The 13,220-nt window shown below is 46.4% G+C and overlaps 1 protein-coding gene across 1 annotated transcript; it reads left to right on the top strand.

The window, feature by feature from the left end:
- The first annotated feature begins 1,308 nt into the window (after positions 1-1,308).
- LOC124658272 (calcium-transporting ATPase 5, plasma membrane-type-like) lies at positions 1,309-5,996 on the top strand. Its single transcript, XM_047196652.1, has 10 exons — positions 1,309-1,402; positions 1,685-1,774; positions 1,909-1,978; positions 4,746-4,816; positions 4,891-4,974; positions 5,065-5,142; positions 5,233-5,304; positions 5,470-5,553; positions 5,686-5,768; positions 5,870-5,996. Exons 2-10 carry the CDS (start codon positions 1,730-1,732, stop codon positions 5,994-5,996), a joined length of 714 nt encoding a protein of 237 aa, XP_047052608.1. The 5' UTR covers positions 1,309-1,402; positions 1,685-1,729.
- The last annotated feature ends 7,224 nt before the right edge of the window (positions 5,997-13,220 follow it).

The following is a 13,220-nucleotide window of genomic DNA, read 5'->3' as shown; positions in this document are numbered from 1 at the left end:
ATTCCTTTTTCGATAAAGGATGCTTTATTACTTTAAGAAACAATTACATCCAGCCTCTGCATAACCAGGATGCACACAGCCGTTTTGTTGTCTCAAGTCCAAAAGGATAAATAATAAAAACTAGGCGAGATACATATCGGAACGATGAATCATATAACGCCTAAGGTGTAGGTGGGGCATCTATCCGTAGATTATGCTGCCACCCATGTAGGGAAAAAGTATCCCTCGCCGCAGCCTCCAACCGTGTACAGACCTCCGTAAATAGGTCTCGGTTCTCCACTCTACGAAGAGGTAACCATGAACGGAGAATACCTGTACATCTGTAGATGACCTGCAACAAAGAGCAATTTTTGTCATTAAAGATCTTGTCATTTCTACATAGCCAAAGCGCCCAGATAACTGCTAGCGCCCCAACCCTAAGAAGCATCTTAAACCATGAATCTATACCATGAAGCCAATTGCCAAAGACATTGGCGACACTAGTCGGAGGATACAGGGTAGACGCTATTTGGATGACTGACCATATAGATCTCGCGAACTGCCACTGGAAGAATAAGTGTTTGATTGTTTCGTCCTGATGACAAAAAACACACCTTGTACTTCCATGCCAATTCCGCTTAACAAGATTGTCTTTGGTGAGAATAACCCCACGACGAAGATACCATCCAAATATTTTAATTTTTAATGGTATCTTCATCTTTCAAATCTTCTTATTGCTATCAACTGGTAAATCAGAAAGAAGGATCGCATTGTAGAAAGATTCCTGTTAGAACACATCTTTAAACACATCTTTAAACGTTGACCAACGGGGGAATGATCCCTCCCTTGGCTATACGTTGTAGGTAGGATGAGACTCTCCCAGCGGATGGATGCTACGATGATAACCCGGTTTAAAGTTCGCCCCTCCCTGCGAAATTACCGCGAGATGGGGATTCGAACCCGGGTGGGCTGGCTGCGCACTCGCTTTCCTTGCCACTGAGCTGGAACTCAGTTCTCGTTAGAACACCTTTAGTTTTACATTACAAAAATATGACATTGATTTAGTTCTGTTGATCAAACATAATCCTATAATGGTACAGAGGTTGGGTCACTCTCTCAGAGATTTCCAATTGATCTGGAAAAGCTTATAATTTTGAACAGAGATCATGATGCAATTATGCTTCAGGAGGTGGGAGGGGTAGGTTCATATAAATTTTCTCTTTGAATTGGGACTTATTTTTTATTTATTTTGGCGATTTATTCTTACGTCTCTAATAGAGTGCCTTCACAGGTTAGTGGGCTTTCAGGTTTATTAAAGAGTAATTTAGAAAGAGGAATTAACTCAAACGAGGAGGATCTGTTGAAGAGAAGAGACCTTTTTGGAGCAAACACCTATCCACGCAAGAAAAGAAAAGGCATATGGGTACACAGTTTTCCTTATGTCTCCTAACTCAGTTTTCCAGTGTGCCTTGTCTTATTTTTTGTTGTTCTTGTTCTATTGAAGGCTGTAGGGGTAAATGAAAAGTATTTCATGATGTAAAAACTATCTTTCCTGGGACAAGTATACATTATTAAAACTGAATATATATGTAGTGATTGCAAAAACAAATATACTTTGTAGAACTTATAGCATGCATGTGCACCATGTGAATTTTAGAATTCCATATGTCTCCAAATGTAATATGTACCAAATTATTATTTGCAGCGCTTTGTATTTGAAGCTTGTCGGGATTTGACTCTTGTGATTCTAATGGTAGCTGCTGCTATATCATTATCGCTGGGCATGGCAACAGAGGTACTTTATGACATTCTGATTTATCTCGTCTCCTTTGTTTATGTATTCAATTTTTTTTTTGTATTTTCACTGTAAGAATGGCTCAATCTAATAGTACATATTGCTATTTTGGCTTTATTTTATTATCTACTTAGGGTGTAAAAGATGGATGGTATGATGGTGGAAGCATATTCTTTGCTGTTTTTCTTGTGATATTTGTAACAGGTAACAGTCTTACATTTGTTAATCTGCTCTCCTTCTATTGCTATTCAATTTTATGCACTAATCAGCTCATCCAAAACTCATAATTTAAGGGGAGTGACATTATACTCATATTTTAACACTATCCCTTGCATCTAGGATTATTCAGGCCTATGCTGTATAGATTTTTTCGCGAAAATGCAAAAGCCTTGCGTTTTGATGCATTGATAGATAAAGAAGAGTTTATGTACAAGTCCGAGGACGGACACACCACGCCGTACAACTCGACCCAAGAAAAAGGAAAAACCCTAGACTAGGGGAGTAACTGGCGCACACCCCGGGCTCCCGCGTCCGCCCAAAGCCGTGCATCAGCAGCGATGTCGTTGAACAAGGATGTCACTGAAGGCCGCGCATTGTCGAAGACCGCCGCGTTCCGATGCTTCCAAATCCACCATGCGGTGAGCATGATAACCGACGAAGTGCCTTTGCGCAGCTGGCGAGGGGTAGTCCGCACCACAAGCGACCACCACTCCGCGAAGTCACCCTCAGCCGTGGGTGGGCCTGAGGTGGATCGGATCCACGATAGAACCTCAAACCACACCGTCCTAGAGAAGGAACATCCTGTAAGGAGGTGCCTCATGGTTTCAGCAGATTGATCACATAACGGGCATCTCGGCGCATGCGGCAGCCCCCGCCGTGCCAACCTCTCACCTGTCCAGCACCTGTCAAGACAGGCCAACCAGATAAAGAACTTCACCCTAGGTGGCGCCCAGGATTTCCAGTTGAGCTTCCAAGACCCTGAGATGATTGACCCCTGGAAAAGGGTATCATAGCAGGATCCAGCTGAGTACTGTCCATCCGTCGTCCACCGCCAAACCAACATGTCCGGGTCCCCAGATAGTTGAATGTCCCTGAGTCTACCCCACAACTGGACATACTGCCACAGTGCCAGAGCGCTTGGTGCACCTACTATATCGGGGATCCAGGTGCGATCAACCAGCGCTTCATGGACCGTGCGCGCCTTCCGCCGGCACTTTGGAACCAACGCGTATACCTCCGGCGCCATCTCTTTGATGGACCTGCCGTCCAGCCATCTGTCCTCCCAGAATAGGGCGGATTCCCCGTTACCGACTACCATGTAGGTAGAGGCCGCAAAGACATCCAGCTCCGTCCTCGAGAAATGCATGTCCAACCCGCGCCAAGGTCGGAGGGGGTCGGTGTGCATCCTCCAGATCCAACGCACCCTGAGGCTGATGGCCGTGTGTGCGAGATCTGGGATTCCCAGCCCCCCTAGCCGAAGCGGCCTACACACCCTCGCCCAGTTGACGTGACAATGTCCGCCATTGGCATCAACCCTACCAGCCCATAGGAATCCTCGCAAGATTTTGTTGACCTGCTTGAGTGCTTTCTTATCAAGACTCAGCACCATCAGCTGGTGCAACGGTATCGCTGCGAGAACCGAGCGGATTAGCGCCAAGCATCCTGCCCGAGGCATCATTGATGCATGCCAGGTAGGTAGCTTGTCGGCTAGCCGGTCTACGAGGGGCTGGAAAGCCGCAGCCGTCAGCCTCCTTATAGACAGTGGGATGCCGAGGTATCTCACCGGAAACGGCGCTAGCTGGCACTCCATGAGTTCAGCAGCGCCAGCGGCCTCAGCCTCCGAGCAGGCAATGGGAGAGACCGAGCACTTGGCGAAGTTGGTGCGCAGCCCTGATGCATGGCCAAAGAGCTCCAGGATCCCGCGTACCGCGCGGAGCTCCGTCTCATCTGCGTGGCAGAAAATCACCACATCATCCGCATAAAGCGACACCGACGTCGCTAAGTCCCGCCGCGCTAAGCGCCGCAGTACCCCAAGTTCGATCGCCTTAGTCAACAACCTGTTGAGTGTGTTCATCATCAGAACAAACAGCGCTGGCGACAGGGGTCTCTGTCTCAGGCCCCGTCGATGCCAAATCGGGGGGCCTGGCTCGCCATTGAGCATCACCCTAGTACTCGCAGTGAATAGGAGGATGGACACCAGTTCATGAAACCTCGGCCCAAATCCTAACTTGCGGAGGATCTCCAGGAGGAAACCCCAAGAAACGGAGTCAAAGGCGCGGGCAATGTCCAGCTTGAGCATCACCCGCGGCTCCTTCTCCCGGTGTAAGAATCTAGCTGTCTGCTGGACCAACATGAAGTTGTCGTGGATACAACGCTTGCGAATGAACGCGCATTGGTTGCGATCCACCAGTGACTCCATCCTAGGGGCCAGACGAGTGGCGAGTGCCTTCGCAACCAGCTTGGCAAAGATATGGATCAAGCTGATTGGGCGGTAGTCTCCGAGCACAGCCGCATCCGGGCGCTTAGGCAGCAGGGTCAGCAAGGCCTGGTTAAGACCTTGGAACCCGCGCCCGCACAACGTGAACAGCTTGTCGAAGGCTGCCATGCTGTATAGATTATGTGTCATAGTCCTGTCAGGGTGCAGACGTAGACAGATCACATGGTGCAACTGTGCAAATGGTTTCAGGGATGTGAGTGCATCCCATTATTTTCACACAGCCACCTTATTTTTTAAGGATGAAGTAAAATGAGCTGCTGGGTGTCAAACTCGTAACTTCTTGCTTTGACTACATAATGAGTGTAACGCACTCACGAGTTCATAGAAAACCTTAAGTTATTAGGAAAACACATGTTTTCTCGAATATCAGCAGTTGTACTTATGCATGATCATATATTTGGGGTTCCAGTGATTTGCATAGGTGTTACTGTACTGGAAATGACCATAATATTTATTTCTTCACAACACTTTTAGCAACCAGTGATTATAGACAATCTCTTCAGTTTCAACATCTGAATGCGGAGAAACAGAACATACAAGTTGAGGTGAGTATCCTGAGTATTTTTGCTAGGGACTGGCACTCATTGGCAGTGTATGATCTATTGTGACCTATCATTAGGTTATCAGAGGTGGTAAAAGAATAGGTGCTTCAATATTTGACCTTGTTGTTGGCGATGTTGTTCCCCTCAAAATCGGTGATCAAGTAATGCAATGCATCACATATTCCACTTTTGTGTACATTCGGGCTATTTTTCTCATACTGATGCTATTACATGCATTAATTGATCTTCAGGTTCCTGCAGATGGTGTCCTGATATCTGGTCATTCTCTTGCAATAGATGAATCAAGTATGACAGGAGAGTCCAAAATTGTAAGTGTTGATAAAAAAAAAGGGAAAATAGTTGTTGTTTTCTGAAATCTTCCTTCTTAAATATTCAAAGTTATGTCATTTTACTGTCAGGTTCATAAGGACCAAAAGGCACCTATGTTGATGTCTGGTTGCAAGGTTGCAGATGGTTACGGTTCTATGTTGGTGAGTATCACTTGGTTGGGTATTCCAATTATGAAGAGCTCAGCTTGCTGCTTTTATATTGCATAATTGAGTAGCTACTGGTATATTGTCTATTATTTGGTAGCATCTCATTCACTCCAGCACTTTATACTGACTACTAACGAATTATTTATGATAAATGCATAGGTAACAGGTGTGGGTACCAATACTGAATGGGGTATGTTGATGGCAAACCTTTCAGAAGATATTGGTGAAGAAACCCCATTACAGGTTTATTTCTTATTTCGTTTTTACAAGAGAATTCATTTTTCTCATGTTATGGATCGCATAGAGAATAGTGTGAATTTATATTGACTTTTTTGTTCTACGGCTGTGCTACCACTTGTGCCAACCGTGGAGTAGGTGCGCTTGAATGGTGTTGCTACTTTAATTGGTGTCGTGGGTTTGTCAGTTGCTGGTGCTGTCCTTGTCGTGCTTTGGTTAAGGTGGATCTCCAATACAGTCATTCATTTCTATGATGCACTTTAAGTATTTTGCTACATTATGTAAATATGCTTCTTATGAACACCTTCCATCTAAACTGTAGATATTTTACTGGGCATAGCAATAATCCAGATGGAACTACCGAATTTGTGGCTGGGACTACTGGTGCAAAACAGGGATTTATGGGGGCAATTAGAATTTTTACAATGGCTTCCTTGAGAGGATTATAACAGGGATTTAAAACCTGTTATAATCCTCATGGTGATACAATGGTTTTGCAAAACAGGGATTTATCGGCGCTTGAATGGTGCTACCGACTCTGAAGACTTTCTTCAGGAAATTCAAAACCTCATGAGGATTATAACAGCCTTTCCTTCTCGCACCCCCGCTTGTTTTACAGACCTTCTTCTCTAGCAAGTCAGTTCGCAGATCGACTGCTAACACCTTCTCATCTGATTTCTTGCTTAGTTCTTTAAGCCTGCCCAACATTTGTTCAGCCACTTCCGAATATTCCGGCTTCAGTTTGAGGCCACTGAACATGGCATGGCAAGCCGTTGAATCCAAGTCCTTATTATTCGTCCCTTTTGGTTTCAAGCTTACTGAAGAGAAAATAATTGCAAGTCGTAGGTAGCTATTTGTTTGGAAGATGGGCTGAATGGTTTCCAGGATGAAGTGTTCTGTCACCCGGTTTGGTACTCTAATAACTGCTGGCTTCTTAGAACTCCATTCATTAGGAAGTTTATCTACTACTTTGACAACACCATCCAAGCTCCTCTTGAATTTCTCTGCATCATACATGTCTTGGAAGTTCCTGTTCATGAAATTTATATCATTAGGTCAGAATTGTGATGACAACAATCTTCAGCATTTTTCTTCAAAGTTGCAATCATCAGCATATTTCTCCAAAATAACAACCATCATAATTTCTGAAATAAAAGAAGTACAATGGTTTTGTAGAATCCGGAGTATTCATTATTATAGATTTTAGAGAACATACTATTCATAATTTTGAGTTGCAGAAAGAATGTAGCCTTGTTGGGCCAGATAGTAGAGATATAGTAAGAAACTTCTCACTGTTTATCCATGTTAAAAACATGATTCATTATTTAAATCAAATTGGCAAGTTATTCGCAAGTAGAGCTTCAGTGTTATCTGAAGAGGTCGTGAATAGCTTCAGCTGAAAGCAATGAGACTTTGCCCTGATGATTGCCAAATGAGAATACGTACGGTTGAAAGGATCAAAAGATGGAAATTGAAATATAGAGAAGAAAAGAAAAGGTTGCAGCAAAGACGAAGTCAAGCACGTTCGGTGCCAGTTAAGCTGTACTGATAATACCTTTTCCATGCAGTAGTCTTCAGAGTCGTCTCCTCCAGACAGGAGCCTCCTCGCCCCGCCCATCGCGCCGGCGAACACGGCGTCGCCGAGGTGCTCGGTGTCGCGCGATGCGCGCGGCGGCGGTTTGCAGGGCAGCAGGTGGCGCATGATGTCTGGGTTCACGCACCACCTCCCCATGGGGCCCTGCAGCACGTTGAGCAGCAGGGAGATGAACCCCAGCAGCATCAGCTCCTCCTTCACCTTGAGCAGGGTCTCGTACAGTGGCTTCCTTCGGCTCCTCATCAGCCTCTGCGTGCGAGTCAACAGTCAGCTGATGATCGGTCGACTGGACAGAAACTTCAGCTGCATGGTCGGTACCCCTTTATGACACTTGGTTAAAATATGGGACAGTGCTGAGCGTCCCCCGGGGGATCAAATCCCCGATCCCCGGGTCGCCAGCCGTTCGATGAGAACGATAACGATCCTCAGATCCGTGTCTACGCCCACGCACGAAAACAAAAGAAAAACCATCCATGGTAGTAGAAAAATTCCTCTCGTCCCCAGGGGCGGGCCTAGGATTTTGAGCATGGGTATTCAAAATTATAAAAATATTTTATGATATATAATAAAGTTTATAAAAATTTTGAGTATGAACCAATAAATATAAGTATCTCATATGTACTTGAGAAACCCTCAAAATGAAGGATAGTTGGGCTTGAGAAAGTACGAGTTTACCAACATAAGATCTATTTATACTCTCTCCAATACAAAATAAGTGTCTTAAGTTTGTCTAATTTTAAATGTATCAATACACTAAAACGTGTTTAGATAGATCTGAATCTAGATAAACTTGAGACACTTATTTTGGATCAGGAAAAGTAACAAAAGTACATACAATTCTAGAGTATCGAATATGTAGCCCGTACAAATTTATAACTGATTTAACATGAATACATGAGTAGAAATAACACTATATGAGACTTTTATAACAAAAGCATATACAAAAGAATTATTTTAAAAACAAGGAAAAATGGAAAACATGGGATTTGAACCCTGCACCAAAGACTTAGCAATCACTTCCGAACCACTGAGCTACTCAGTCCTTTAGTGTTAACATAGGACGGTTTACTTCTATTATATATATTCCATAGAACGTTCGTATACCAGTATTTCTTTAAAATATTTGGGTATTCAACTGAATACCCTTGAATTGAAGTGGGCCCGCCCCTGCTCGTCCCCGGACACGCCCTCGCCGGATGCGCCCGCACGAACGCAGCACGCCGGCGACGTCGAGTCCTGCTTGCAGTACCGCCGCCTACGCCGGTAGAACCGTTGCCCGCTCCGGCAGCACCGTCCGCAGCACCACCGCAAGCAGCACCGAGGTCCCTCGCATGCAGCACGCCAGCACCGGCGTCATATACTTGTAGCTTGGCCGCCGGTCTCGCCGGCGTTCTTGCAGCACGGCGGCACCCTGTGTAGCAACCGTCGAAGGCGTTTGTAGCAACTGCCAGCGCCGCTGGTAGCAACCTTGTAGCAGCCGTGGCCGCCCTCTGTAGCAGCCGCCACCTCCTATTGTAGCGGACGCCGGCGCCCTCTGTAGCAGCCGCCTCCGCCTGTTGTAGCGGAAGCCGGCGCCCTGTGTAGCAACCGCCGCCGCCTGTTGTAGCGAGCGCCGGCGCCCTGTGTAGCAACCGGCGACGCCTGTTGTAGCGAACGCCGGTGCCCTGTGTAGCAACCGCTGCCTCCACATGTAGCAGACGCCGACGCCCTTTGTAGCAGGCGCCGCCGCCGCTCGCAGCTCCAACGCCGGCGCTCGCAGCATCGCGCATGGCAGCTCCTTCGCCGCCCGAATCCATCAGCGGCTGCGCGGCCCCACTCCTCCGGCGTCCATGGCGCAACTTGCAGTGGCGGCGGGACTTGCAGTAATGGCTGGCGGCGAGAGTCGCAGCAACACACTGAGGAGGAGGAAGAAGGACGGATTGGGGGCGGCACGCTCGCGGAAATGGTGGCCGGCGGCGGGGCGGTGCGCTCGTGGAGGTGAAGGCTGGAGGAGTTTGGGAAAGGATAAGGAAGAAGAAGGCGTTGGGGAATGACTGAATGAGTGGAGGAGGTGAATCGGGGGAGGAGATATGGCGTCGTGGCGGACCCCACTAGCATCGCTGTCCACAGAAGAGGGACGCGTGGCACGCGATGGAGGCGGAGGAAAAGAAGGCTGATCCCCCGGGGGAACACCAGCGTTTTCCTAAAATATGTGCATTGCGATAGTCCCGGTAATCCAAGCTAATTAGGACAAGGTGCGGGCACTATTAGTATACTATGCATGAGGCTTGCAACTTGTAAGATATAATTTACATAACACATATGCTTTATTACTACCGTTGACAAAATTGTTTCTTGTTTTCAAAATCAAAGCTCTAGCACAAATATAGCAATCGATGCTTTCCTCTTTGAAGGACCTTTCTTTTACTTTTATGTTGAGTCGGTTCACCTATTTCTCTCCACCTTAAGAAGCAAACACTTGTGTGAACTGTGCATTGATTCCTACATACTTGCATATTGCACTTGTTATATTACTTTACATTGACAATATCCATGAGATATACATGTTATAAGTTGAAAGCAACCGCTGAAACTTCATCTTCCTTTGTGTTGCTTCAATACCTCTACTTTGAATTATTGCTTTATGAGTTAACTTTTATGCAAGACTTATTGATGCTTGTCTTGAAGTACTATTCATGAAAAGTCTTTGCTATATGATTCATTTGTTTACTCATGTCATTTACATTGTTTTGATCGCTGCATTCATTACATATGCTTACAATAGTATGCTCAAGGTTATGATGGCATGTCACTCCAGAAATTATCTTTGTTATCGTTTACCCGCTCGGGACGAGCGAAACTAAGCTTGGGGATGCTGATACGTCTCCGACGTATCGATAATTTCTTATGTTCCATGCCACATTATTGATGATATCTACATGTTTTATGCATACTTTATGTCATATTTATGCATTTTCTAGAACTAACCTATTAACGAGATGCCGAAGAGCCAGTTGCTGTTTTCTGCTGTTTTAGGTTTCAGAAATCCTAGTAAGGAAATATTCTCGGAATTGGACGAAATCAACACCCAGGGGCCTATTTTCACACGAAGCTTCCAGAAGACCGGAGAGCTAACGAAGTGGGGCCACGAGGCGGCCAGATGATAGGGCGGCGTGGCCCAGCCCTTGGCCGCGCCGACCTATCATGTGGGCCCCTCGTGACCCCTTGACCTGCCCTTCCGCCTACAAATAGCCTTCGTCGCGAAACCCCAGTACCGAGAGCCACTATACTAAAAACCTTCCAGAGACGCCGCCGCCGCCAATCCCATCTCGGGGGATTCAGGAGATCGCCTCCGGCACCCTGCTGGAGAGGGGATTCATCTCCCGGAGGACTCTACACCGCCATGGTCGCCTCCGGAGTGATGAGTGAGTAGTCTACCCCTGGACTATGGGTCCATAGCAGTAGCTAGATGGTTGTCTTCTCCTTATGTGCTTCATTATCGGATCTTGTGAGCTGCCGAACATGATCAAGATCATCTATCTGTAATGCTATATGTTGTGTTTGTTGGGATCCGTTGAATAGAGAATACTATGTTATGTTGATTATCAATTTATGTCTATGTGTTGTTTATGATCTTGCATGCTCTCCGTTATTAGTAGGGGCTCTGGCCAATTTTTTGCTAGTAACTCCAAGAGGGAGTATTTATGCTCGATAGTGGGTTCATGTCTCCAGTGAATGCGGGGAGTGAGAGAAACCTCTAAGATTATGGATGTCTTGTTGCCACTAGGGATAAAACATTGATGTTATGTCCGAGGATGTAGTTATTGATTACATTACGCACCATACTTAATGCAATTGTCACGTTGTTTTCAACTTAATGCTGGAAGGGGTTCGGATGATAACTCGAAGGTGGACTTTTTAGGCATAGATGCATGCTTGGAGAGCGGTCTATGTACTTTGTCGTAATGCCCAATTAAATCTCACAATACTCATCATATCATGTATGTGCATGGTCATGCCCTCTCTATTTGTCAATTGCCCAACTGTAATTTGTTCACCCAACATGCTATTTATCTTATGGGAGAGACACCTCTAGTGAACTGTGGACCCCGGTCCATACTTTACATCTGAAATACAATCTACTGCAATACTTGTTCTAGTGTTCTCTGCAAACAATCATCTTCCACACTATACATCTAATCCTTTGTTACAGCAAGCCGGTGAGATTGACAACCTCACTGTTTCGTTGGGGCAAAGTACTTTGGTTGTGTTGTGCAGGTTCCACATTGGCGCCGGAATCCCTGGTGTTGCACCGCACTACATCTCGCCGCCATCAACCTTCAACGTGCTTCTTGGCTCCTACTGGTTCGATAAACCTTGGTTTCATACTGAGGGAAAACTTGCCGCTGTACGCATCACACCTTCCTCTTGGGGTTCCCAACGGTCGCGTGCTGTACGCGTATCAGACCTTTTCACGCTCCCTTGTGTGTGTTCCTCAGCAACCTCTTCTTCCTCATCGGCAACCACAACCTCTTCTTCCTCGGCCGCATCATCTTCATCGGCCACCTCCTCTTTGTCATCAAAGGAAAATTGGAGATCATCGAGGCCAAGCGCGTGAGACGAGTCCAACTGAGTCATGAAGTCAACTACCTCCAACTCAACCTTCCTACAATCGAAAAAATCAACAAGAGCACCAACTGCCAACAAAATGCATTGGAGACGCACACCGGTGGCCAACAAATGCATTGGCGACATGCACATCGGTAGCCAACAGAACTTAGCGGTGCCCAACAAATGCGGGCAAAGCACAATAAATGCATCGGTGGCCAAACAAAAGGATATTTTTTGTTACCCCTTCGACCTTCAATCGATCACTACGCGCAGGTGTGGGCAAAGACATTGTATGAGCCATTGGACTGGGAGTAACCTTGGGTGTCGCAGCTGCCTTCCTCTCCATTTTGTTCTCCTTCGCCTTGGTGCGCATCTTCATCGCTATCGTCGGCTTCCTCTCCCGCCGAGCGCCAGCCGGAACAAGGGAGGGCGACAAGCCGAGGTGCGGTGACCCAGCATACCACTGCATGTTGTAGTATACAAGTCGTTGATATGATCTTTGCGAAGGGACTTCTTCACAATTTGCCATATCCCTCAGAGTGGTACAACAGAAACATTGCAGGTCATAACACTCCATACTTTATTACAAACATTTTCTTAACAAGTTGGTATTCTCACAGGTCCTATGAGAACACCCTAAGATACTATTTAAGTACGATTACAACTCATAGCAAATATAAAGAGAGCTCAACAACTTATTTAGGTAAGTTCTACGTTGCTCGGCTCTATGATGCTAAGGTATGTCACTACTCCTCCACCTCCGTATCATCTGGTCCGTAGACTATCCCATAGTCTACGCCTTCCACTCCGCCGGTAAGATCAGGTTCTTCGTAGACCAGCTCGTAACTTCCTTCACGGTGCTCCATCGTTGATGGCCTCCACTTCCGGATCACGGTCTAGCAAGGGTGTCGAAAGAAAGTGAGTACGGGGGTACTCGGCAAGTTCTAAAAGAATAAAAAGGTGTTTGATGCACTAGCTACGACCATTGATCGGGAAATCGCGGAGTCAATGCATGTTTTGCAATCATTTCTTCAAAAGGTTGCTTTTATTATGAAAACTATGCCCGTCGGTCTTCACGGAGTTGACTAGAACTTCGTGGAGTTCCTTTCCTGCCGCGTTCGCAGTTCCCTTCCCGGAACAAGGAGTGACAGCCACAATTTGATACACTCTGCAGAGGTGCGTTACTTTTCCCACAAGAGATCTCACCCTTATTGCCATCCGCGAGGGACTTGCCCCCGTTCACACTTCCTTTGGTGTGAGGCCGGGTATAAAGATCCAAGCCCACACCGCCTTCTCCGCGACTGCAAACCCACCCTTTTGTCCAACCGTACACCCCCGGTAGACTTCCCCGATAATACGGCTTTACTCACGGTGTACTCCGGACAATCCTTCATAGATCGTAGAGCCATCATCACTAATGGATGGGGATTTAAAAGGCTATCCCAAACCTACGGCAGTGCCTCCAACACCCCGTCGGCTCTCCCAATCC

The sequence above is a fragment of the Lolium rigidum genome, chromosome 1 (assembly GCF_022539505.1).
Source record: "Lolium rigidum isolate FL_2022 chromosome 1, APGP_CSIRO_Lrig_0.1, whole genome shotgun sequence".
Classification (NCBI taxonomy): Eukaryota; Viridiplantae; Streptophyta; class Magnoliopsida; order Poales; family Poaceae; genus Lolium; species Lolium rigidum.
This window is presented reverse-complemented; position numbering and strand designations above follow the sequence as displayed.

Coding starts and splice junctions, on each gene's coding strand:
- LOC124658272 (XM_047196652.1), top strand. CDS start 1,730: ATGGTAGCTGCTGCTATATCATTATCGCTGGGCATGGCAACAGAG. Junction 1,775..1,908: donor CGCTGGGCATGGCAACAGAG/GTACTTTATGAC, acceptor TTATCTACTTAG/GGTGTAAAAGATGGATGGTA. Junction 4,817..4,890: donor AACAGAACATACAAGTTGAG/GTGAGTATCCTG, acceptor ACCTATCATTAG/GTTATCAGAGGTGGTAAAAG.